Source organism: Periplaneta americana, chromosome 1, assembly GCF_040183065.1.
Source record: "Periplaneta americana isolate PAMFEO1 chromosome 1, P.americana_PAMFEO1_priV1, whole genome shotgun sequence".
Lineage (NCBI taxonomy): Eukaryota > Metazoa > Arthropoda > Insecta > Blattodea > Blattidae > Periplaneta > Periplaneta americana.
In genome coordinates, this window is record NC_091117.1 from 77,808,370 (window position 1) to 77,835,070 (window position 26,701).

The 26,701-nt window shown below is 35.2% G+C and overlaps 1 protein-coding gene and 1 non-coding gene across 2 annotated transcripts in view; one reads left to right on the forward strand and one right to left on the reverse strand.

The window, feature by feature from the left end:
• Positions 1 to 14,655: 14,655 nt before the first annotated feature.
• Positions 14,656 to 26,701, reverse strand: part of LOC138696981 (uncharacterized) — a 29,732-nt gene continuing 17,686 nt past the window's right edge. The window contains exons 3-5 of the mRNA XM_069822552.1: positions 22,709 to 22,749; positions 21,109 to 21,252; positions 14,656 to 15,783 (exon numbers count right to left, since the gene is read on the reverse strand). Coding sequence (XP_069678653.1) covers positions 15,730 to 15,783; positions 21,109 to 21,252; positions 22,709 to 22,749 — 239 coding nt within the window. The 3' untranslated portion in view covers positions 14,656 to 15,729. The remainder of the gene's footprint in view (positions 15,784 to 21,108; positions 21,253 to 22,708; positions 22,750 to 26,701) is intronic.
• On the forward strand, positions 18,765 to 18,836 carry TRNAY-GUA (transfer RNA tyrosine (anticodon GUA)). Its single transcript has one exon. It is a non-coding gene; the product is annotated as a tRNA-Tyr (tRNA).

Below are 26,701 nucleotides of genomic sequence, written 5' to 3' on the forward strand. Positions count from 1 at the left end.
ATGTTGTAAAACGATCTTTCTTGAAGAAGAGGAGTTATTTTCCTCTAAATATACGCGAAAGGTTTTCCAAAATTCGTAACTGTTTGAATAAAAGTGCATTGAAGTTCTGTCCTGCATCCCAAGAAACGTTTAAGAAAGGGATGGTTGATTTGGATATGAAATTTGTAAGATTAATATTGGTAATAAGTTATTATCTATTAAATTTTATAAATTATTAAATATAATTATTGAAAATAGAGAAATAAAAATAAATGAAGCTCCTTTATAAGGATTTCTTGTTCCAAGTAATGTTTTGAATACTTTATGTAAATTTATTAATAATTTATTTCATAAAATATAATGGTACACCAGCCAAAATTATTGAACCCGAAACAGGTGCTTCTACATGAGCCAGAATCGAGGTCTTGTAAGAGTTATTGGCAGTAAAGTGACATGACAGAAAAGGTCTGTTTACAAAGCACAGCATTCACATGGTCAACATAAAGGAAAAAGGGTAACAATGAAGGGGAATAAACAGTGGTGAAACTGAAGTGCGTAATAGAGTACAATAACGTTATGTTGTGGGTTGGCCGTCAGGTAGCGTCAGAATGAAGTCTTACATCCCTTCCCCATTATGGGAAAATACGTAAAAAAGACTACAGAAATGTTTCCTTCAATATAATATTTATGGTACCGGTACTTTTCAGCTTTTCAATGTCTACGTAATTGCATGTAAGACCGTGAAGGGAAGCATATCCAGGCAGGAAAGGATCTATACAAATCTTCGACTAGACCTGACAGGCATTTTATATAGAGTTAATCTTGCCTACTAACTGCAACTAACTCTAACTACTAACTTTAGTAACTGCAATGTTAGTGGAAGGGATGCTGGTGTTACGACGACAATATTACAACCAAACTGTTGGGCTCATTTCCCCCCTCCCATCATATACCTACCACCCATAGAAAAAGAAACCAGCAAGAACCTGCAAAGTTTTATTAAATCTCACAAGAAACAAGCGAAGTAACGTGGGAGTGCAAACAATGTTTTATACTGGAGTCTTTCGAAGCCTACCGTATTGTTCAAATTGTTACCAAATCATGAATATGATATCACAATTTTTAGTAAGAGACCCGTGTTTATTGTAAACGACCTCCACCTGCCTTTAAATGCCACTTACCGCACACCGCCAACTCAATGTCTGCGCGTGGGGATTTAAATAGAGTTTCCAGGCAATAAACCCGTCCTTTTAAATCTTACTGCATGCACTTAAAGGAGCAACAAGCAAACTTTAGAAAAGAGTCAACAATGAACATTTGTTAAAGACTGGTGTCGAATTAATTACGTTCATTCTGGTGTACTGCTTTCGTTAGAAGGTATCTTAAGTTCATGGACTTAACTCGGTCTGATCTATTCAGGATGATGGACAGAATACGTTCTGAATCAGAACTTCGATTTCAGGCTGACTTTAAACAGGCTAAAATTGTGAATTGCAACAAATGTCAAGTGTAGCATGATGAAGCGCCTCTAAAGGAACGCAAATTCGGAAAAAACGCATTTTAGATAAAATGTGGACTTAACGCGTTTTGATTCCGATGCTTAGAAACTAATGCCATTCAGTTCCTTGAAATAATACGAGTAATTTGCGACATGGGTTTTAGGACTATAACAATATTACATTATTAACGAAGTCTTATTTATGTTATTTTATTGCAGATGCCTAATTGTTGCGTACCGTTCTGTACAAATGAAAGGGGAAAAACGAAGGGGATAAGCTTCCATGAATTTCCTGTCGATGAAGATTTGAAAAACAAATGGTTAAAAGCAATTTCCAGAGATAAGTTTGTACCTAATTCATATTCAAATTCGTCCTTAGTCTGTAGCGAACATTTCACTATAAGTGATTATACACCGAATTTGAAAAGGAAAGTTCTCAAACGAGGTAGTGTTCCAAGTAAATTCCCTAATTATCCTGCACATAAAGTACCACCAGTTTTAAAACCAAGGCGTAGTATAGTGCGGCATAATTTGGAAGAAAAGACTAAGAAGCGTAAAAGGAGCAACAGTCCACAAGAGGAAGAAGATTTTATAGCTGATACCACGGAATATAAATCTACTGATGTTCAGACAGATGAGGATTTTGATTCTAAATTTAAAAGTCTAGAAAAGGAAAACAGAGCTTTGAAAACAAAGATTTGGCGTCTGAATCACAAACTTGCTCGCGTCGACCAAAATTTAAGAAAATTATCAGACCGGGCAGAGTATTTAGAAAATAACGAATACCATAGGAATCTTGAGAGTATTCTGTCAGAAGAAAACCACTCTAAAAAAACGATTTTGCTGCTTGATATAATTGTAAATTATAACAAAAAGTCACCACGTTGGAGTGAGGAAACAGTAAAACAATGCGTCATATGGCAATAATGCTCACCTAAGGGCTATAAATATGCAAGGGAGTACATATTAACGCTTCCTAGTACTCGAACTCTCTCTCGTTTCGTTGGAGATGTATCACTAGAAACAGGAGTAACCCCATTAATAAAATCAAGACTTACTGCAGAAGCTAGTTCTTTGAAGAAGGCAGAATTGTTATGTAGTCTTGTAGTAGATGAAATGTCTATTAAGCAGCAACTCCAGTACGACAACAAATTGGATTCATTTTTCGTGAACGTGATCATCTCCCTAGTCAAAAATCAAATGACAGTAATAATTCAGAGAAAGGAAAGGTTCCAGTGCTTGCTAATCGACTCTTATGCTTCATGATTTGTGGTTTATCTACGAAATATAGATTAACGGCAGGATACTTTTTCACAAAACAGCTTACTGGCTCGCAGTTATACATGCTGACAATGTCTGTCATACATCACATAGAAGAGTGTGGCTTTATTCTTCTCCGTTTAGTTACGGATAACCGTAAAACGAACGTCACTATGATGAAAAAATTTTCTGGGAGTAGAAGTTTAAAGACTGACGTACCCCACCCAGAAGATCCCAAGCGCTCTCTCTTTCTTGCTTTTGACCAATGTCATATTTTGAAAAATTTGAGATCCCTTTTTTTGGAAAGAATTATGTTCGATGGTCATGAAATTATAACTGGAGACTATGTAAAGAAATTGTATGAAATTCAGGAACTGCAAACAATCACACCCGTTCATTTTCTATCAAGGAAGCATGTAGACCCTACAAATTTCGAAAAAATGAATGTGAGAAAAGCCAAGGAAGTTTTTTCCGCCGAAGTAATAGCTGCTTTAAAATTTCTGAAAGATAATCCACATGTACATTCTAAAGCTGAGGCCTTTTCATCTTCTGGGGCGACAATAGCTTATATGGAGAACATTTTACGGTGGTTTACCCTCCACGATGTTAGCAGCACAACACACCATAGTCGCATTAGAAATCCAGACAAAATGCACTATTTTTCTATTGACGATGAAAGACTGAACTGGTTGGAAAATGAGTTCCCTCTGTATTTGGAAAGCATAAAAAGGGAGAGTCAGAAATCTGAAAAACAATTTCTGACAAATGAAACTTTCGAAACATTGATCCTTACAACAGCTTCCACCGTAAAGTGTGTACGCTATTTGTTAAATGGTGGGTTTCATTTTGTCCTGACAAGATCTTTTAATTCAGATCCCATAGAATTATTTTTTCAGTGGCTTACGTCAGACAGCAGGTGGCAACGATATGCTAGATTGCAGAGCAGTGACTTTTAGTATGAACAAGATTTTGAAAACTGGCTTAATTTCTATACCTTTTTCTACAAATGTTGATGTACAAAATAGGTCACTCTCTGTATGGAATAGTGACAGTTTTCCCAAGACCACAGCGACTGAGGAAAACAATGGCGCATCAAGTACACTGCCTAATCATGTGGTAAAAATTCTGACTGGCTTGGAAGAAACGCAACGTGAGTTATAATATTTAGTTTCTAAAATTAAAATTGATTGTGTTAATTTTTTATGCAATTGTCATTCTAGTCTTTAAAATTATTACAACTGGAACTATAATACGAGTAGTTTTAAAGTGTCTATAGAATTTCACCACGCAATTTTCATGAAACTAGGAAAAATGTTACTTTTTATTTATTTACAGATCCCAACATAGACAGTATCCGGCTTTCTTCAATAGCCTATGTTGGCGGATACGTGCTAAAAAAACTATTAGGTGATGTGAAGTGCAATTTATGCAGAAATGTAATTGCTACGTCTTCCTGCAGTTCAGTTCTCATGGATTTAATATATAAGCGTGATGTTAGTGAAACAGTTTATATTACCCCACACCTTCTTTTGTAAATGTGTTAGGTATTACTTTAGAATTTGTTGAGAATGCTGTGAGATACTTACCGTCGTGTGGTGTGAGGAAACAATTACAATCATATTTAATACCAGAACTAAATAAGTTTTTTACTGCTGCGTGTCAACACTGTGAATCGCAAGACCATTCAACAATTCTATCTGTGTAAATACTTTTTGCCTACAGTGTTAAAACGTGTGGCATTTGTTCAAACTGAGGCTTTTGAAAGACCGAAATATTTAAACGCAAAACCTCTTGGTCGCAAGGTCTTACGTTTATAGCAGCAGACCGCGACGAGGAACAGTCGGTGATCAGCGCCACAGCGGAGGAAAAGGAAACTACGTACTATAACATAGAGAGGTATGTATTGCCAAGGCTGGTAGAGCATAATAATACTGTATAGGAGCGGGCTATGGTTTGACACTGCTCATATGCTGAAATTGGCACGTAACCTACTTGCAGAAAAGGGAACCCTATTAGATGAGAATGGTAGTAATATTAAATGGGAATTCTTTTGTAAGTTAGTACATCTGCAAGAAAGGGAGGGTTTACATGCTGGAAACAAGCTGAGGAGGCAGCACATAGAGTATCACACTCAAAAGATGAAAGTGGCTTTGGCAGCTCAGACCTTTAGTAATTCTGTTGCAAATGCCATGGTATTTTGTAAGGAATTGGGCCTAAAAGAATTCCACGAGTGTGAGGCAACAGTGAAGTTCATAAAAATGTTGAATGATGCTTTTGATTTACTGAACTCATGTCACCCCAAGGGGAAAGGTACTAAAGTACCAATTTTCTAAGGAAATAATGTGTAAAAGAATTGATGAATATGTAAGTTATTTTAAATCTGTCACACTGACTAATGGAACTCCGGTTTATTTGTCCAACAGAAAAATGGCTCTGTATGGTATAATGTTAAATTTGATGTCTGTAAAACAACTTGCTGAAATGTATGTATGGAAGGAGAATGCAGAGTTAAGCTATATTTTAACTCGCCGAATGAGTCAGGACCACTTGGAGTTGTTTTTTTCTAGCATTCGCAGCAGAGGCGGAAATAGAAATAATCCTAATGCTATTCAGTTTAGATTAGCTTACAGAAAATGCTTAATTGCTCAGGTAGAAGGGTCTCAGAATGGAAATTGTCTTAAATCTGATGTAGACTTGCTCCCACCAGCTACTGTTCCACAAATCCCTTCTGTGAGTAATGTGAGCCCAATAGATTTTGATCATGATTATGTACCAGAATATCTGTCACTGAGCATGTATTCCGAAAGTATTATTGAGTACATAGCTGGAAGCATAATTAGACAGGTAGCTAACAAAATTGGTTGCACTGAATGTTTCGAACTTCTTTATGCTCCTAAAGACATAAAAAAGACTGGTTTGATAGGAGTGAAGGATGTCAAAGTTAGCTTAATCAATCCTAGTACTGATGTCATTAAAATTTTTAATGTTGCTGAAAAGGTTTTTAGATGTAATGAGCACTTGATCCTGAAATGTCACAAAAATGTTTTGTTAAGATTTCAAACCCAAGTATTGCAAATGTTGTCAAGTAGCCTATTTGTAAATAATGACCACTTGTTTACAGCAACTGAATTTGGAGAAGAGACCCATTATGCCACACTTGTGAAACTTCTACTCAAGCACTATTTTACCTGCAGAGTAAATCATTTATGTAAGTCGAAATCTTTTGAGCAGAGAGGTAAAGTTATCAGGCAAATGTACACAAAACTTATTCTGGTTATTTACAAGAAGTCGTCGCTGAACGATTCACATTATTTCCAGGTTAGTTGAATCAACTCATCTAGTGAACGATATAAATCTTTAAAATACTGGGTGTCTCTCCCTTATCCTCTTGTTACTTGTGGGCCATCCCAAACCCCGACCTCCAACTCTAAGAGCGCCGGTCCTTATATACCCGTCAGTCAAGGCCTTCTGACAAATAAAAGCAATTGACAATAGATATCTCAGTCATGACAACCTCATAAAATATCTTATCAATTGAATAATCGATCTTGCTACGTACAACATAATTATATTATATTATTATATTATTACCCATTTCAGCGAGTACTGACGACCACTGCAAAATACGATAATTTGGTCCAGGGAGTATTCTCTTTTGGCACAAGGATGATTTATGTAACATGTTTCTAAATTATTAGTCTTTTAAATACCGGTACATTCTTTAATAAATCACTGAAAAACAAATGTGAATATAGGAAGTGGAGTGAGTACGAAATTATTATTTTTTGGCGCATCATTTTTACGTAAATAACGAAAAATAAAAAGGGTTTATTAGAAAGTAAGTACACTGCGTTTGTCAAATGCGCATCACCATGCTTTCGAAAAGGCACTTTTGAGTGCCCGACACCCCGCTTTTTTTCATCATGTGCTACAAATCAGATCATCATCGGGGCTTGCAGCCCCGATACCCCGCTTTTTTCATCATGTGCTACATGTCGGATCATCATCGGGGCTTGCAGCCCCGACACCCCGCTTTTTCCATCATGTGCTACACGTCAGATCATCATCGGGGCTTGCAGCCCCGATACCCCGCTTTCTACGTCATGTGTTACACGTCGGATCATCATCGGGGCTTGCAGCCCCGATACCCCGCTTTCTACGTCATGTGTTACACGTCGGATCATCATCGGGGCTTGCAGCCCCGATACCCCGCTTTCTACGTCATGTGTTACAAGTCGGATCATCATCGGGGCTTGCAGCCCCGATACCCCGCTTTTTACATCATGTGCTACACATCGGATCATCATCGGGGCTTGGAGCCCCGATACCCTGCTTTTTACATCATGTGCTGCACGTCGGATCATCATCGAGGCTTGTAGCCCCGATACCCCGCTTTTTACATCATGTGCTACACGTAGGATCATCATCAGGGCTTGCAGCCCCAATACCCCGCTTGCTACGTGCAAAACAATTATATTATATTATTACCCATTTCAGCGAGTACTGACGACCACTGCAAAATACGATAATTTGGTCCAGGGAGCATTCTCTTATGGCACAAGGATGATTTATGTAACATGTTTCTAAATGCTACGTACAACATTATTTTATTATATTATTATTATCCATTTCAGCGAGTACTGACGACCACTGCAAAATACGACAGTTTGGTCCAGGGAGCATTCTCTTTTGGCACAAGGATGATTTATGTAACATGTTTCTAAATTATTAGTCTTTTAAATACCGGTACATTCTTTAATAAATCACTGAAAAACAAATGTGAATACATAGGATGTGGAGTGAGTACGAAATTATTATTATTTTTTATTTTTTGGCGCATCATTTTTACGTAAATAACGACAAATAAAAACTAACATGCCACATAACATTATTTTAAGAAATACAAGAAACAAGCATGAACAATATTCACCGTTCTTAATGATCGGGGGATAGAAAAAAACCGTATGGAATAGAAATTACATACAAATGTGCATGTAATAAACAATAAGCAAACCATCTTCGATTAATAATTCCAAAACAACGTGAATATAGCGTGGATTGTGTAGGAAAATAATTTCTTATAAGTTGCTCCCAATGTGCATCATTGTTAACTTATGAAAACAAATGAAAATTAACATGGCATATAAACACTATTTGAAGAAAGATAGGAGATATTAAGTAATATTCATCGCTCTTAATGATCTTCGGATGGAAAATAACAATGAAATATGTATAAAATAGAAATTACATACAGGTGAGCATAAAAAAACAGTAAGTAGAATTATTTATTTGATTAATAAGCTTAAATTACTCCAGGTTTAGTGTGTTGTGTAACAATAGACAATGGAATCGTTCACAGAAGTGAACTATAAATGATGTGAATCGTTCAGTGCATCCATCTTGTTCTTGTTGTGTAACAATACCCTAGAAGTGAACTATAAACGATGTGAATCGTTCAGCGACGACTTCTTACAAATAACCCTTATTCTATTTAAAGGTCAGTGAATATACTGAATAATTGTATAGTCCTTATGCTTGGTAATCGAATTGTTTATCCTCTCAAAGTGAATTAATCTGCTTACAATGTACTGTATATAATAAAACAAGTGGAGAAGAAAAAATCGACTCTCAAAGAAATGAAGGGTACAGAGGGAAAATGATAATATCACATTCCTGTTAAGACTGATATACTGGTCTAATTCAGTAAATTATTGCGAAATTTATTAATGTTCATGTTAAAGTAAAGGATAGTAATCTCCTGAATCAGACGACATCAGATAACATTTTTAGGCCTACATTTATCGTTTTTCTCATGTACCCTTCAAGTGTTAATGATTTATAATATATAATTATTAAAAATAAATTTTGCCTGACTTATTTATTTTCCTTTAACAATTCCTTTCCTAAATATGTGACGTACATAATAGTAGATCTGCCACGCCCCTTTCATTTCCATGACTATAAAAAACATGTCGGACGGATGTTCAAATGTCTTCAAACATGGCGGCTGTAAAGCCACTCTATGAAATTCTAACTCGTTGCCGTCAATAGAACACCTGAAAATCCGTCAGTATCCGTCAAAATGAAAAAAAGAATAAGATGCAATATAAATAAATATATAAGCAAAATTTAACACAATTTACTTACTAATCCTGATTAAAATAATAATTCTTCAACATCTAACTTGAATAACAGGAAATCTGAAACGGGATTCTTAAACATAGTACGGAACAGGCAGGGCTGTTCAAATAAATAGTAAAATCTCTCAAAAATTAAACAATCAAGAATGACAGGAGCTAAAATTGTCAAAAGACAATGTAAATTGTAACTTCCGCCACAAAATCCGTCACCCGTCAAAGCCATTTTTTTCCCGTCCGCTACTTTGAAGTTCCGTAAGTTTTGACGGAATTTCCGTCCTGTTGGCAACACTGCTGTCAAGAGCCACACCAGTGTTGTCAGAGTGGATACATAAAAGTTCCCTCCAATGCTAATAAAATTTCCCTTGCTAATCCAAAATGTCCCTCCGTTCTCCGTCGAAACCAACGAGTAGAAAGTTGAACCTATTATATCTTCAAACATTTTAAATTTTTTGGAACACGTCTACATTAATTTATAAATTCACTATTGCAATATACATTATAATGCTAATTTTACATAAGCAAAAATGTAACCAAATTTGGTCAAAGTTGTTGGCTTTAGAAGGGAAACTGCACTAATTACCGATATTTCTGACATCACTTACGTCCCTATTAATTGGAGTGTCCCTTTTAGAAGGTACAAAAATTGTTTAAATTTTTAATGCAACTATTTTTAATATCAATATGTAAAAATCGCATCTTCTGAGGATCTCTGGATAAAGAAAGGAAGAGATAGTGAAGTACTCTATGTGGAGTGTGGTATTGTATGGAACAGAAACATGGAATTACGACGAAGTGAAGAGAAAGCGACTAGAAGCATTGGATATGGAGAAGAATTCATTCATAGTGCTCTGCTCAAGGGCAGGTCTTTTACTGCAAACCCAGTATTCTCCAGTCTTTTCTATCTTCTGCCTTCCTCTTTGTCTCCTCATATGATCCATATATCTTAATATCGTCTATAATCTGGTACCGTATCTTCTTCTGTCCTGAATTCTTCTCCTGTTCACCATTCCTTCCACTGCATCCTTCAGACGGCAGTTTCTTCTCAACCAGTGACACAACCAAGAAGAATGGAGTGTGTGAAATGGACATACAGAATAAAGAATGAAGCTGAACTAGAAGGAATGGATGAAGAAAGAATAATACCTGTACTGAAAATGACCAGGGAGAGAAAAAGGAATTGGCTGGGTCACTAGTTAAGAAAACAGTGCCTACTGAAGGATGCACTGGAAGGATAGTGAACAGGAGAAAAGTGCACTGAATGGATTGGTGGTTGGGAAAATAGTTTGGGACAGAAAAAGATATCAGATGATAGACAACATACTAGTACTATAAGACAGCTTAATATGGACCTTATGCGGAGACTAAGAGGAAGACAGAAAATAGGAAAGATTAGAATGCAGAGTTTGCAATGCCTTAGGCAAAAAACTATGAATAAACAAATGAATGTAAAAACATGAGAATTTTATTATCATTTATCTTAATGTTTATTTTTCATTCAAATTGTCACATAATGGTTTTTAATCATTGTTCATTGTTAATAGATTAGTAGGCCGATCTATCGAACCCTTATGTAGGGCAGCTTTTGTTAATACAAAATTATTATTATTTCGATGTTAAACTGTTAGATATTATTGACAACCAACAAGTGACGAGGTTTCAGATGACTCTATCTGCGTTTTATGATGATGTAGTTAGAATATTTAAGATATTGGTAGTACCAGTACGATAGATTACATTAGTACCAGTACCGGTACCTTAATTTTCCACATTTTCATGGGTATTGCCAATAAGAACCAACAAATTGGTGAGTACCGGTAGTTGAAAACTATGTTAAAAGTTGAAGGATAAAGAATAAAGATAGAACTATGTTTAGATGGCAGTTCATTATTGAATGAAATTATTTATGTTTATTTGTGCAAAATGAAATTGAAATTAACAGGGAAAGTACTGGAATGAGCTAATGGCTCATTGAAAAATGTTTTTTTTTTTTTTTTTGTTTGTTTTTACTCGCCATACTGATGAACAGTTGTGTAGTGAATCCATAAACATAGATAGCACAATATTTCTTCTCACTCCCAACACACACTACCAATATGATAGATAGCACAATATTTCTTCTCACTCCCAACACATACTACCAATATGAGACACTCTTTTAATCCAATGTCTAGAGCTGGGACTTTTAGGTGCTAAAACTCGGGAAAATATGTGACAAAAAAGGAAAAATATTTGATTATATTTCAATTATTTTATGTGAATATAAACAATATGCAGTACAGTACTCACCAGTATAAATTATGCGTCTCGCCAACTGCTAAAGAAATACAGTACCTACCCAATGACATTCATCCTCAAGTTGTTCATCACAAATGACTGACGATTATTGTGGAACACTGCTTTGTACAGGGAAAAAAAAGTGCTCCACTTCACAAGAAGTTAGCCTGGCAAATTTATAATAGGGCATGTCACTCACATTCACATTAATATCCTTTTCTTGCTGGCTGTTCAACACACACAAAATCTTACACATAGTGTGAAAGCCACTATCTTTTTCAAACACATTTCTGTACCGTATTTTTCTCGTAACACATGTGCTGTAGATCAACTAAGACTGTTTAGTTTTATCTCGACATCACGAACATGCTGAACTATTTCTGACAGAAGGATCCCTCCCAGTTCAAGTTTGTCAATAATGGACAGTACAATTATTGTACTGCAAAAGAAACACAAGTTAGTAGAGATATATCCCAAGTCATTTTTGACACTGTGGCACTTAACATTTCCTGAAGAATTCCAATTGAAGCAGCATCATTTTTGTCCAGTTCATTAATGACCGAAGCAAAATCATCAAAATTTTTTACATAATGCTGTACTGCAGCAAGTGCCTGATTTAGTAGCCACAAGTATAGTGGCAGAAGAACGAATCATGAAAACCAAAGACAGGGAAGTTATATTATTTTATGATTTCTGCCTACTTGCATTTTACCATTTTACAAACTTCGCCTAGGATGACAGGTAGACACACATTCTCGAGGTTGAAACTGAGTTGGCTGAGAGAGTCATTCTGAATAATTTAATTTTCTTCATTCTTAGATATAATGTATTTGCGGAGGAATTGCTGATATTTACGGCCATCATGCACTCAGCTGTGCGAGGAGCATGGGTCTCATTCCCAGACATACATCACTCAATGATATCATTAAAAGATATCTGACTTCTTGTGGCATCCTGTCTCTTTTGGAACCACCAGGTATTAGTCGCGTGGATGGTAAACGACCCATGATCTCACCTTAATTCCATGGTCTAGAGGAAAATCTTTAATTTGGGACTCCACTTGCATTGACACTCTAGCTCCATCTCACTTGCTGAATACCTCCAGACACGCAGCATCTGCTGCTGAATTAGCCGTGAAAAATAAAGTCAATAAATATCCTATCTTTTAGACAATTATATATTTGTCCCCTTTGCTGTGGAGACCTTTGGTCCTTGGAGTCATGACGCTAAAGTTTTGGTATCTCAAATCGGCCAAATTTTGATCTCCATTACTGGTGCTCGTCGTTGCACTACTTACTTGCGTCAACGTTTAAGTATTGCAATGCAACTTGGAAATGCAATGAGCGTTTCGGGTACTCTTCCCGAGTCCAGTCATTTGAACGAACTCTTTCTCTTGTAAAATTTATTAAGTATTTCGTATGTAAATATTTGTATTTAGTTTTATATACTGTATTGTTCAAATTGTTTCAAATTTTCAGGAAATCTGTAGCCATTGAAACTGTAGAGAATGACCTACTTCAATGGAGATATAAGCATAATTTTATAAATTTTAAGTAAATATAACAATGACTTTATTCACAGCAGTGAATTAAAAGTTTTTAAATCACTCTTTAAAAATTATTTCTTTTAACACTTATATAATCTCTGATGTACGTTACTGAACAAGTAATAACTACTTCACTGTGTTAATACGATAAATTTTGATGGTAAATGACTAGTTTCCACTAGGATTCAGAGGATGGTGCAAATCACGTCGAAACTAGTCAACCAGGTAATTTACCATCAAAATTTATCATATTAACACAGTGAAGTAGTTATTACTTGTTCAATAACGTTCATCAGTGATTCAATTTTCTGTGATACAGAAGGTTGTGATCTTCGTTTCTTTGGCTACATATACTCCACAATCTCCAGGTTTTTATTGGCCAGTAAATTAGATTTAAATATACATCTTGATTACACAACTTTTAACACTGTATCACTTCAGAATATGTATGATAAGACTTTCTTGTGTTAAATTCTAATGTACCTTGTTTACATGTTTCGACCTTTTATGGGTCATCCTCAGAACTGGTCGTTGTTGGTCTTGGCGCCTCTTGTTTTGTTTCCTGTGAGGGTGTGTTCGTGTGGTGTAATGTAGAGTCAAAGAATGTGGGTGTTCTGAAATTGAGTTGTGTGTTAAGAATTTCGTTAGGGTGTGTTTTCGTGTGTCTGTACTGTATATTTCATATTGTTCTAGTGTGTTTAGTTTCTGGCTTTTTGATTGGATGTGTAGTATTTCCATGTCTGTGTTGATGTCTCTGTGGGTGTGGTTAGCATTTGTGATGTGTTCTGCATATGTGGAGGTGTTTTGTAATTTTGTTATGGCTGTGATGTGTTCTTTGTAACGTGTTTGAAATGATCTGCCTGTCTGTCCTATGTAGAAGTTGTTGCAGGTGTTACATTTGAGTTTGTATACGCCTGTGTGGTTGTATTTGTTTGTTTGTATGTTGAGATGTTTTTGTAGAGTGTTATTTGTCCTGTATGCGATATTGTAATTTAATTTCTTGAATGAGGTTGCAATTTTGTGTGTGTTTTTGTTTTCGTATGTTAGTCTGATGTATTTTTTGTGTTCCTGTGTTTGTGTTGTATTCTTATATTTTTTGTGATTATGTTTTGTCTTACGTATTATGTTGTCTATTATGTTAGGGTTGTATCCGTTTTCTTGTGCTGTGCATTTGATTGTGTTTAGCTCTTCGTTGTAATCCTGTTGGTTCATTGGTATGTTGAGTAGTCTGTGTACCATTGTTCGGAATGCAGCTTGTTTGTGTTGTTTTGGGTGGTTGGATGTGTTGTGCATGTGTGTTGTTGTTGTTGTGGGTTTTCTGTATACTTTGAATGTGTGTTTGTTGTCTACTTTTGTTATTGTGATATCTAGAAAATTTATGGATTTGTTGTTTTCAATTTCTAATGTGTAGTGTAGCTTTGGGTGTATTTTGTTTATGTGTTGATGCAGGTTTTGGATCTGTCTTTTATTTCCTTTGTAAAGTATTAGTATGTCATCTACGTTTAGATTTATGTTTGTAATGACTCTTAACGAGTAGAAACTTCTTCTCACCACATTCTTTATCACCTGGCAATAGATAGAGCCAATCTTCGAAGTATTGTGATTTACTTTTTCATCACCAGCAATGGAAAAAGTCCAAATCTATTTCTTCTAAACAATTCAATATTCCTTTCTCCCTAATTTACATTAATAATCAAACATTATTTAAACCACATATAAGCGTTTTTACAGTAGAAGAGTTGTAAGTTGTCAGAGTGAGAAAATGTAAATACCTATCTATGGAGCAGTGACAGAGTCTTTCAACTCTCTAGTGTTGCGAGACCATGCGGCACAACAAGATCCATAGATATGTTGATGTAGTGCTGAAGTTCCTGGAGTACGTCAAGAACAAGGTAAGGAAAAACTGAGGAATAGGAAATCTCAAAGTAACTTCTTAAAGATACTTTTTACATAAAATATTGATGAGAATGAAGGCAACAGTTTAATAAAAGTCACATTACAGTGAAACTAGTGATACACTATGGGAATATGCTGTCAAAATAGTTTACATTTTAACACAATTTTGCCATAATGTAAGATATATAATCATTAAACTTAGCCAAATGAATATTTCAATAATTTAAAATGCTAGACTTCTACAAACCTTTTTCAATGCAAATGAAATAGGACATGTGGTGTGCTACACATCGAAGTGAAATAGTAGCTTTTATCAATCATTTTCAACATTAGGCCAGTGTTAAAGCCCTGTTGATAGGCAACAACGTTTTGTATAAGCTTAGACCTAGAGTTCTGAATAGAAATTAGTTTTTTGTCACCCAAAAACTTTCATGTTATAAAATCGAAAATATATCTAATGTGCCATCTAGACTATTAAAGGAATTCGAATTGTATCCTTCCGCACCAACAGTAAATAGTTTAATTATTTTTTGTAATTTTAGTAACATTAGATCCTTATCATATTTATTTTATAAATACTACAATGATTATAACTTCAGCACACCTGAATTTTTATGTTTAAACAATTGTCTTTTCATTATAAAACATGTGCTTAAATATGATGGTTTTCAACCTAAAAATTAACACAGACACAACAATGAGACTAATGTCAACATGATACCAGGTTTCAAACTAGAACAATTCAGGACATCTAAAAATGAACAATCATCCATGTGCTAGGCAGGATTAGGAACTACTGGCAAGCTATTGCAAAACTTTGAAGCTGCACTTCTTAATCATAATGTATACAGCAGCTTGCAGAGATTTAACTAATAACTAAGTTCAACATAGTTTGCAAAACAATCTGTCTGTCCAGAATTTGACTATTTATTTATTTTTAGATTACAGATCAAATAATATCTGTGAATGCTATCATTAATACTCTTATCCCAAGCATAAACTTCAAATTTATTAATTTAACACAGAACGTCTACAAGAAGAACACCATCAAAATCCAACCCATAGAAATAGACTACTATGGCTGTCATGGTGCATAACAAAGCCAGTGCACTGGTTGATATGGTCGAGATGGGCATCTAGTGGAAATGACCTAACATCTGAAGCTGCATAATGGCCTCTTGCATCTCCTCCTGTGAACATCAAATTGGTGTTCTTATCATATTGGGCTTTTTAACATCACTTTATAGGACAAATATTTCAGAGCAATAACTAAAGGATTGCTGTAGATTAATGATTCAAAATGAACTATAACAATTATGTAATAAAACTGTAAAATATATACATTACATGCATTTTTCATTTTCATGAATAACTAATAAAACAGACAGACTGCTCCAGAACAACAATGGATGCACAAAGAGACGTACAAAAATAGAAATGAGCACGTAAAAATTAATTTTTGGTACTACAGAATTATCTGTTATGATTACCATAGGGTATTAATGAAGAAAAATTCGCTCCGGCACACAGTGTGCAATAATGCAAATCTAGCTGGACAAAATTTATAACTTCTCTGCATTCCAACGGATTGTTATGAAACTTTGTACAGACCTTAAAGATAGCACATATTCTTTGTGTACAAACTCTGACTATGATTGTGTAAGAGAACTACCCCTTTATACAGGATGGTTTTAGACAAAAATAGTAACTTCTCTCCTAGCTAACAGATTTTTAGGAAAAATTGTTCGAAAGTTACAGGTAGGATATATTTTTTGTGTATAAACTATATTTACAGTTCCAAAAGACGAAGTGCCCTTTTACAGGGGTGCATGTAAACAAGATTAACTTCTCTCCTACATAACAGATTTTATAACACTTTGTAACTTACAGGAGTTACAAGTAGCATACATATTTTGTGTACAAATTTTGATTACATCTGTATGCTAACTGTAGGCCTAGTAGTTCTACAAAGTTGCTTAAAAATATATTATATAGGAGAGAAGTTGTTAATTTTGTCTAAATGCACCACTATAAAGAGCCAATTCCTCTTATAAAACATAATCAGACTTTGTAGACAAAAAATTATATTACACCTGAAACTTCTGTATAAAGTTTCATAAAAATCTGTTAGATAATGTAAGAGAGAATTTATTAATTTTGTTTAAATGCATCCCTAAAAGGACTACTCCACCTATGGAACCGTAAATATAGTTTGTGCACAAAAATTATATGCTAACTGTAACTTCTGTACAATGTAACATAAAAATCTTTTAGATAGGAGAGAAGTTATTAATTCTGTCTAAATCCACCCACTATAAAGGGGTGGTTTTTCTTGTGCAAACATAATCAGAGTTTGTACACAAATCATATGTGCCACCTGTAAGTCATGTACAAAGTTTCATAACAATGCGTTAGACACCACAGGCATATTAATTTTGTCCAGCTAGAGCTTTGAGTCCTGATTCACTGTGCACTTGTTAAGGTTAAATAAAAATGTATCGAAAGTATTTTTTAACTGATATTCCATATGAATTTAAATACTATTATAGTCACAATCATGCCATGGTATGAAAGAAAAATTTCACAACCTCGAGCGGGAATCGAACCTGCGACTTCCTGTACTCCGGTCAGGCGCTCATGAGAATAATACTGTAGGCCTAAAACATTCTCACAGTGATTAAAAACTTCCTTAGTCAATGATTCTTTTCTGCTGTTAAGCCAAACATGGAACAGTTATCATACGCTGAAAAAAATTAATTACTGATAAATGCGCAAGAACGCACAAACTTTAAAATAAGGATTCAACACTCTAAATGATACTGTATTAAATGGTAAAAGAATTGTTGTAACCGGGCGTGACCGACTATACTAAAATTCTCATTATATTTGGAGAACTTTAAAAACATAAGTTTTTCAATTGTAATATTTAAACCCTACTGTAATAAGGAAAATACTTTATAAACTTGTAATTAAAGTTACATTAGTAAGAACGTATGGTACCCATTTGAACAAATTCCATGTTTCAGAACGCAATAAGTCACTAAGAATTCGCTCTTTTTTCACCCACATAATAAGTCTCTCGCTCTACGACTGAACCGGAGCTAGAAGTGTTAGGAAGAACTCAAAGTTTATACCCTTCTGAATATAGTTTTCCGCTGATAAATCAGTAAAAGTTATTACAATATTCTTCAAATATTAAAGAACATGAATTCATATTCACCTATGCATAACTAAACAAGTCGAAATTTGATTTTTGTCCACCTAAATTGGATGCGGCGCTGCTGATCGAACTGGGGTCCTGGATTCGATCCCCGGTGCCGGAGCGAATTTTTATCCATTAATAACCAATGGTAAACATAATAGGAATGAGTAGTTGCACAGGTACATACAGATGAATAGACGCACATACATATGCAAAGGCGTACTAAAAGGTATATGGTCAGACTCAGGGGCAGACGCAAGGGGGGGGGATTATGGGGATATATCCCCTCCCGAAATTTTGAGAAAAATACGAAACAAGAAACAGAAATAATATTGATTTTAATTCATGAATGTACATAGGAATTAGAGGGTTTTCCACGTAAATTCTCTTTGCTAAAATGTTAAATAAATGTATCTTTCCATTGAAAGAAATCCTTCTTGTCTCTGTTTCGCAACTCTGATCCACTGCCCACTGGAGAGTAGCATTGTTCTCTGACACTGCAAGAGATCCAACGCAAGAGGACTAATAATATAACTCGTTATGAGCAGTGGCGTATACTGGTTAAAGGGTTTGGGCTACCGCTGACCCTATTATTACACAAAATATATCTGACAGTTACTTTAATTTTAATTACTATGGTAAAACTAATAATACAAAATTATTACATTATGTTATATTATAAACTTTTTCTTTTGTAATTTCCTTGGGCTACCGCTGGTAGCCCCGGTAGCCCGCAAAATACGCCCCTGGTTATGAGTGACTAAGTGGCCTTGATCCGACGGAATAAGCACTATCTTTAATCACAAAGTGATTATTTTTCGTATATCATGATATGCACCTCTGCACATGTATGGACATTGTGTCATTGTCATACATCTCTATGACGCAGTGCATGAGGGTAGGCCACTAGAGGGAACCCAAGAAGTGGAACTTAAACTGAGAGGATTCGATCCGACATCGGGAGGGGAATCCAGTGTGGCTTAGTGGATAAAGCGTCAGCCCGTAGAGCTGAAAACCCGGGTTCAAATCCCGGTGCTGGAGAGAATTTTTCTCTGTTCCACTCTTCCATCATCATATGATGACGCAAAATTTCTGCACTGAAATATTATCATATGTACTTCGGTACATCGTAATATAAGCCATAGAGAAACCAACATTTTTGGTATCTATGATTGTAGCTAGCCATGTTTTTAGCCTGTCACATGGTTTAGAAAGTCTACTACAGTCAGAACAGATGGACCTTAAGACATGCACTGAACTATGTGAGAATCTAGAAAGAGAACTGGAAGATTTTATTTTAAATTTTCAGCCAGTGAACCTAGAGGCAAAAAGTGTTGCTGAACTTACTGGAATTACGCTGGAAATTCCAAGAACTGCAGGGAGACAAACACAGCATTCTAACTTCAAGACAGAGAGTCCTGAAGAGTATTTTAGGCTTTCAATTCTCCTTCCCTTCTTAGACTATTTCATTAGTCAACTCAAGGGCAGGTTTTTAAATCATAAGGGAATCCTAAAGTCCATACAAACTTTGCCGCCTAAAAACATAGTGCGAGCATGAGATGAGGATTTAGAAACTGCTGTTGAGGCTATAGTAAATCAGTGGCCCAATGATATTGATGCATCACCAGAGTCTTTCTTCAATGAATTGAAGATGTGGAGAAGAAATTTCCTTGATCAGAAAAATCTTCACCTAATGCTTACTGATTTTATATCATCTTTGAACAGGTGCAATGAAATTATTTTTACCTGTACTCACAAGGCTCTGAAACTTTTCTGCACGTTGCCTATAACTACAGCAACACCAGAACGGTCGTTCTCAACTTTGCGGTATTTGAAGACTTACTTGAGGAGCACGAAGGGAGCAGACAGATTAAATGAACTGGCCTTGATGTATATACATAAAAATGTAGAAGTAAAAGCTCATGAAGTACTGGATGAAATGTCTAAGAAGCCTCGTCGCCTTCTCCTGTAAATGTCATTCTGTTATTGTTTTTGTATTGCAGTCATTGTAAATATTAACATTTAAAAATTGTGGTTTATTTAACAATGCTCGCAATTTCCGAGGTTATATCAGCATCACTGGTGTGCCAGAATTTTTTCCCGCAGGACTTCTTTTATATGCCAATAAATTTACCGATATGAGGCCTGTCACATTTAAATACCATCGAACTGTGCTGGGGAAGAACCCGCAACTTCGAGCACAGAAGGCTATACCGACTATGCTACTCAGGCCAACTTGTAAATGTTTGTGACTCGGAAACAAATTGTGAGTATATAAACTTATTTCTCATTACTCCATTTTTACTATCTCCTCAAATTCCTCCTCGAAAAAAATCCTGCGTCCGCCCCTGGTCAGACTCTCAGATATATAGACAGACTTACAGGTGCATAGACTGACTCACAGATATATAAACAAAGTCACAGGTATACAGACAGACTGAAAGGTGTATGGACAGATTAACAGTATAGGGACAGATTTACAGTTGTATGGATATACTCACAGATGTACAAATATATTCACCATTGTATGAACAGATTCATAGATATATACCGGTACAGATTCAGAGATATCTATATGAACAGATTCATAGATATACGAAGAGATTGACAGATGTATGGATAGGCTCACCCAGGTGTGTGGACAGATTTATAGATATATGGACAGACTTCCAAATATATGGGCAGACTCATAAATATATGGAAAGAGGCGTAGATATATGGACAGACTCACAAACTGACAGACACATAGTCAAACAGAATATGTAGAGAACTGAACGAATGGAGAGACAGATTTCAGGTAGGCATTTCTTTGACATTAGAGAGATTGAAAGAACTGTATGTCTAACAGAATATGGAATTGATATTTCTTTCTATACCGTATTTCGGATAAGAACGTAAGAAAATGCAGTCATAAAAATTCTATTTGTATTTGCTACAATTCATTCTGTGGAAGGAATGCATTACACTAGGCTACTCTCTTAACGCATTATACAAAATCAGTTTATTGTATATGACGTAATAAGAAGCTGTGGAGCCACCGGTGTGGCTCAGTTGGTTAAGGCGCTTGCCTGCTGATCTGAAGTGTTCGGGCGCAGGTTCAATCCCCACTTGGGCTGATTACCTAGTTGGGTTTTTCCGAGGTTTTCCCCAACTGTAAGTTGAATGCCAGGTAATCTATGGCGAATCCTCGGCTCATCTTGCCAAATACCATCTCGCTATCACCAATCTCATCAATGCTAAATAATCTAGCAGTTGATACAGCGTCGTTAAATAACCAACTTAAAAAAAAAAAAAGAAGCTATGCAGTACTCACAGCAGATCGTCTGCGACGTCCCATGACCTTATCCATCATTTTCTTTCCTTTCTTCTTCAGCTTTTTTCCAACTTCTGTGACCTTCTCTGCTGCATCTTCTGCTTTGTCCTTAATCTTTTCCATTATGCCATCAGATCGAGCAACCTATTAATAATAATAATAATAATAATAATAATAATAATAATAATAATCCTGACAAATATTAGGCCGAGTGGCCTGTTATAGCTTTCTTGGTAGTAGTCTAATAATAATAATAATAATAATAATAATAATAATAATAATAATAATAATAATAATAATAATAATAATAATCCTGACAAATATTAGGCCGAGTGGCCTGTTATGGCTTTCTTGGTAGTAGTCTAATAATAATAATAATAATAATAATAATAATAATAATAATAATAACAATAATAATAATAATAATAATAATCCTGACAAATATTAGGCTATGTGGCCTGTTACGGGTTTCTTGGTGGTAGCCTATTATTATTATTATTATTATTATTATTATTATTATTATTATTATTAGTAATAATAATAATAATACTGTTAACAATAACAATAGCAATGATAATAATACTACAATAATAAAGACACCCTATGGTTGAGCTCTTTGGTTCTTTCGTCTCATAAAGAATATAAACTAAAGCTTGTTATTCACAATTAGTATAATTTCCTGGTCATTCGGTTAGAATGTCGTAAGGTAATCGCTTAAGACAATGTGAAACAAACACAAGCCAATTCCTTCGTGATTATCAATCTTCGAATCAGGGAGCACTACTTGAAATCAAATGAAGGGTACAGGGAAAAAACCAGGTGTCACTTTTTTTTCGAGATGGAGTTTGAGGTGCCATTAGATTCTCTATGGAAAGGATTTCTTTTAGAGGTATGAAACAGGAAAAGAAACAGATCAGTCATGAGTTTATTTGCCTTCAAATTTTTGGCGTACAGGAAAAGAAGCAGGTAAGTCAATTGTTTCAGCGAAAAAAACAGGTTTCATGGAAATAGTGACTTACCTGGTTTTTTCCCTGGACCCTTCAAGTGTTACCGTTAGGGTAACAGTAGATGTTTTGTTTAGTCAACTCTCTGAAGACAGGTTTGAACCCCATAAGCAGTGGTGATATTCATCCGGTTCGCACCAGTTCAGACGAACCAGTTGTTAAATTATTTGTAGGTAATATTTGCAATTATCATGGACATATAACATAATTATATGTTTAACATAGGTAGCCTACACATGAGAGAACTGGTTGTTAAACTGTTTGAATATCACCACTGCCCATAAGTGACACCGATAAGGCATCACTCATGAGGCAACTAAGCTAGGAAATAATGGGGTAGGGTGGCCAATTCCTTTCCATCTCCGTTGCATACATCGCTGATTTATATACCTACACATCACACTAATCAGACTTCAGGTACATATAAACAGTTGTTTTGCTCTGACACATCAACTGAGATATACTGATTATAGTAATAATAATAATAATAATAATAATAATAATAATAATAATAATAATAATAATAATAATAATACCAATAATAATAATAATAATACCAATAATAATAATAATAATAATAATATACCGTAACTTACCCTTCGCAGAACAGTCCCTTCATCTCCAAGTCTGAGTGCAGCTAAAATATAGAAATGGGTAATTATTATATATTCTGAGAAAGTTAAGAAATTTCTTTTTCATGCACAGTTGCTAAAACATTAAACTTCTAAAATTATCCTAATAAACTATGCTAATATTGGAATAATACAAAAAGTGAACAACATCTAAACAAAAATTTTATATAAGATAGTAAAATTCATAGTAGGAGTAAATTAGAGGCATGGATGAATATATGTCATCCATATCATATATATTCATCCATGTTAGAGGTCTTTACTTACAACATAACTTATTATATAAATAAAGAAATTAGCATTCTGAATTTATAAATTTAATATCTTGTACAGTAATATATTATATGAATCTCACATGTATCATTTTGGATAATTGTTATGAAAATGGTATTTTATGAAATTAGTTTAAGGCAATACATTATGTCTGTAATACCAATTATAAGTCGCGAGTTTTCATTGCAACAGCGCCATACTAGGGAAACCTTTTTTCCAGGTAAGGTAATCCTACTAATGATTTCAGAAATGAAGAAGTGAATTTTACACGAATGACCTCAGGAATCCTGAAATACAATAAAACGTTAAAAAAATACATGTCAAAGAACATAGTTAAACACTGGATTTTGTAAGTACCTTGAATTTATCTTATCAAAGATCTGTGCCGTTGATGCACCCTTTTATCTGTGTCCTTTTCCTGAAGTTTGTGTTCCTTATAGAGGGTCCTTGAGTGCTACAGCATATGTAGGATTTTCCTTTCCATTCATCTCTGTGTTACTTGTAGAGCTTTCTTCTGTTGCTGTGTTAGTGTCCAAATTTATGCCCCGTCAATAGCCTATTCGTAATAGCTTACACATCTAAAGGTGCATACACACGTAGCGAACGAACAACGAACGAACGACAACGAATGGATTCGCTGATTGAAATCGGAATGTGTGGACGACATAGCAAAGGCAAACCGATCGTTTGGTTTGCCTTCGGTAGTAATCCGTCGCTTGTCGGTACATCAAAGGAAGTTGATATTCGTTGTGGACGGCGTTTGCCACTTGTTTGCAGTTCGTAGCAGAACACAGCGGTTATAATTTAATTTCACCAACAGGATGTCGTAACTGGAGTGGATTGAAGAAGCTGTTATCAAATTTATTAATGTATACAGAGACCAGCAAATTTTATGTCCTATTTTGCACGGTAATATTTCGAAGTATGTTTCTGAAATGCGACAAAATTTGTGAAACTTTCCCGATTCAATTCGACATAATTGTAGGGTGGTGTCTGCCACCATCGCCTTTTGTTTTTTAACTTTCTTTTTGTTAAATTGCCTATAATAATAACAACAAAGGTTACACTTGCTATAGGGGAGAGTCGGGTAGTATCGGACAGTGAGTTTCTTTCACCTACCACACGATGATAGTACCTAATTGACATGGTTACGTTTCTGTGATGTCGCATAGAGAAACGTAACCATGTCATTCTGGTACTACCATATGGTGGTAGATGAAAGAAACGCACTGTCCGATATTACCCGATGTCCGATACTACCCGACTCTCCCCTAATTATATCTTCGTCTGCCATTACTGCGGCTATCAGCAAACGCAAATGTTCTCTGACCATTTGCTGATGATTTGTACGTTCCTCCGAACAGCAAACGAACAACGATGTTTTGCTTCATCATTCGTTCGTTGTTCGTTAGCTATGTGTGTACGTACCTTAAGATGTTTCTTTTCATTTCTAGTTCTGTGTTTTGTCCAGTCGAATGAAAATGAAGACTACAGAATTTTTTCCATGCTTGGGAGATTCTTCTGGTTATTTCTTTATGCCAACTATTGTGAAATTACATTCTTTGGCTAAATTTACCATAAATGAAGATTCGCTGTTGTAATGTGTAAACCTACGAAGCAAACTGAACTACACTGAGTGGAAGTTAGCTATATACTAACACTGTAATCTTGACGGTCCTTCAGCCTGACATATTATTTCCGTACGACGCAATACAATCCTATTAGAAAGGTGCAGAATAGGGCTTACAACCGGTTTAAATCGGCCGGTCAGAGAACATCCGTTAAGGTAGAGCATCCGACCGAATGTTCGAATTTCAACGGTTGCCCCCGTTGCTCCTGATGTTTTGCAGACTAGATAGAACACTGACATTTTCTGCGTACACAAACGGAGTAACAATTGAAGGAAATTTACCATGTGTAATTTCAAAAATGTATTTGCCTACAATTGACTGCATACTTTATTACACTTATCTTCATAACATAGGTTATATAGTTGCACAAATGGACACCGGTAACAACAAAAGAAATAAGTGTAATACATAATATGAAATCTGGTGCGTAAAGAAATGCAAGAATAGAATAAATTACAATTACTTCATTACTAAATAGAAGAGCAAATATGTAAGTTACATACATTCTATTGTAACGTTGTAACGTTTACATTTTAATGCCTGTTAATTACTCTAAGCTAAGGAGATGCATTATTATTTCATTAATAAATCATTTTTAGGAAGATATGTTTTGCTCTTGACGATACCTACTGTAAAACCTAAATGAATGAATGGATGCATCGACTAATGAATCAATCAATGATTGAATGAACCTATCAGTGATGAATATGTTTGCAAGTTCAGACTGCTTTCTTTGCTACGCCACTGCTGGCGGATGCGAGTAATTTAAGGAACTGACGTGACAGTTCTAATTTGTAGTGACTAAAATGCTTAGACGTGCGCATTTTGCCTTTGGGGCGTAACTGAAGGTCTTCGTGGCTCACCCGTTTACATACTTACATAGTAAGGGGCCTATGCCAGAATTTCCCTATATTTTATACACCACCACCACCACCTAAATTCTTACGTTTATCGGTAGGACCGACAAAAATATGGTGTGATGTAGTGGTTTTCCATTGCATTCTGTGCCGGTAACAAGGTTTATTCGTGACGGAAGCGCCGGAATTTGATAGTGAAAATTTACTAGCTACATCATCGTTTTTATCCACTAAAAATTATATAACTTCGATTCGCCATAAAACAGTTTCCCCAGGGTCAGCATACAACTTGGGCCTCTTAATTTGGTAAATTATGCGCACTATTTACAGGAAATAAACCTCGACATGACACGACTGTGTGTGAAATTCACACATCTGACAGTCATATTCCATTTGTTTACTTCCGAAACGTCGTAATTGAATTTGAGGAAATTGTACAGGAGAGAAAAAGAACTCTTTATTTTTTTATACCCCAGCTAACAACTGTTATGCATTTATATTGTTTATAAGATATAAAACATTTTTTGTGGACTTACGAGGTGTTAATAGGAGACGCACTTTGAAAATATACGGAGATTTCAACATTCGGGAAAAACTGGACTTCCTAGAGGTTTTAGAAGTAAACTGATGATTCACAGTTTACTTTATGTTTTTTTTTTTTGCAAGTACCGTAGCTTTACTGATTAGTAAATGATCAAAAGATAAAGACGTTATAAATTGGTAAACAGTAAGCTATACTTCAAATGAGACAGGATTGTACTAAGTTACAAATTTATTAGAAACATAATAGCAATGAATGAAAATGAGTGCATGCGGATGCGATTGAATTGATGAAAGTGGAATTGATGTTGATTATGTAATTAGATTGACAAATGTGTTTAAACAAGTAAGCTGACAGCTGTATTGAGGTTACGTAAACGATTTTGCTGACAGGCAAATGTGGAATAGTAGACACTGCCCTACATATACACAGAATGCACCGATGTCGACATCTGCTAGCCTCAATGCGATATTTATTACATGAAATAGCTAAGTAGTATGTAAACGAAGACCTAAAATTTAAATATAAATATGTCTGTTATAAAAGATAACTGGATGAATATAGCAGCAGGGACGATTTATATACACTTGTTTACTGTAGAATTAAAAAGAGAATTTCAAATTGAGCAAGTAAATAGAGGTTGTCCAAGTAAAGA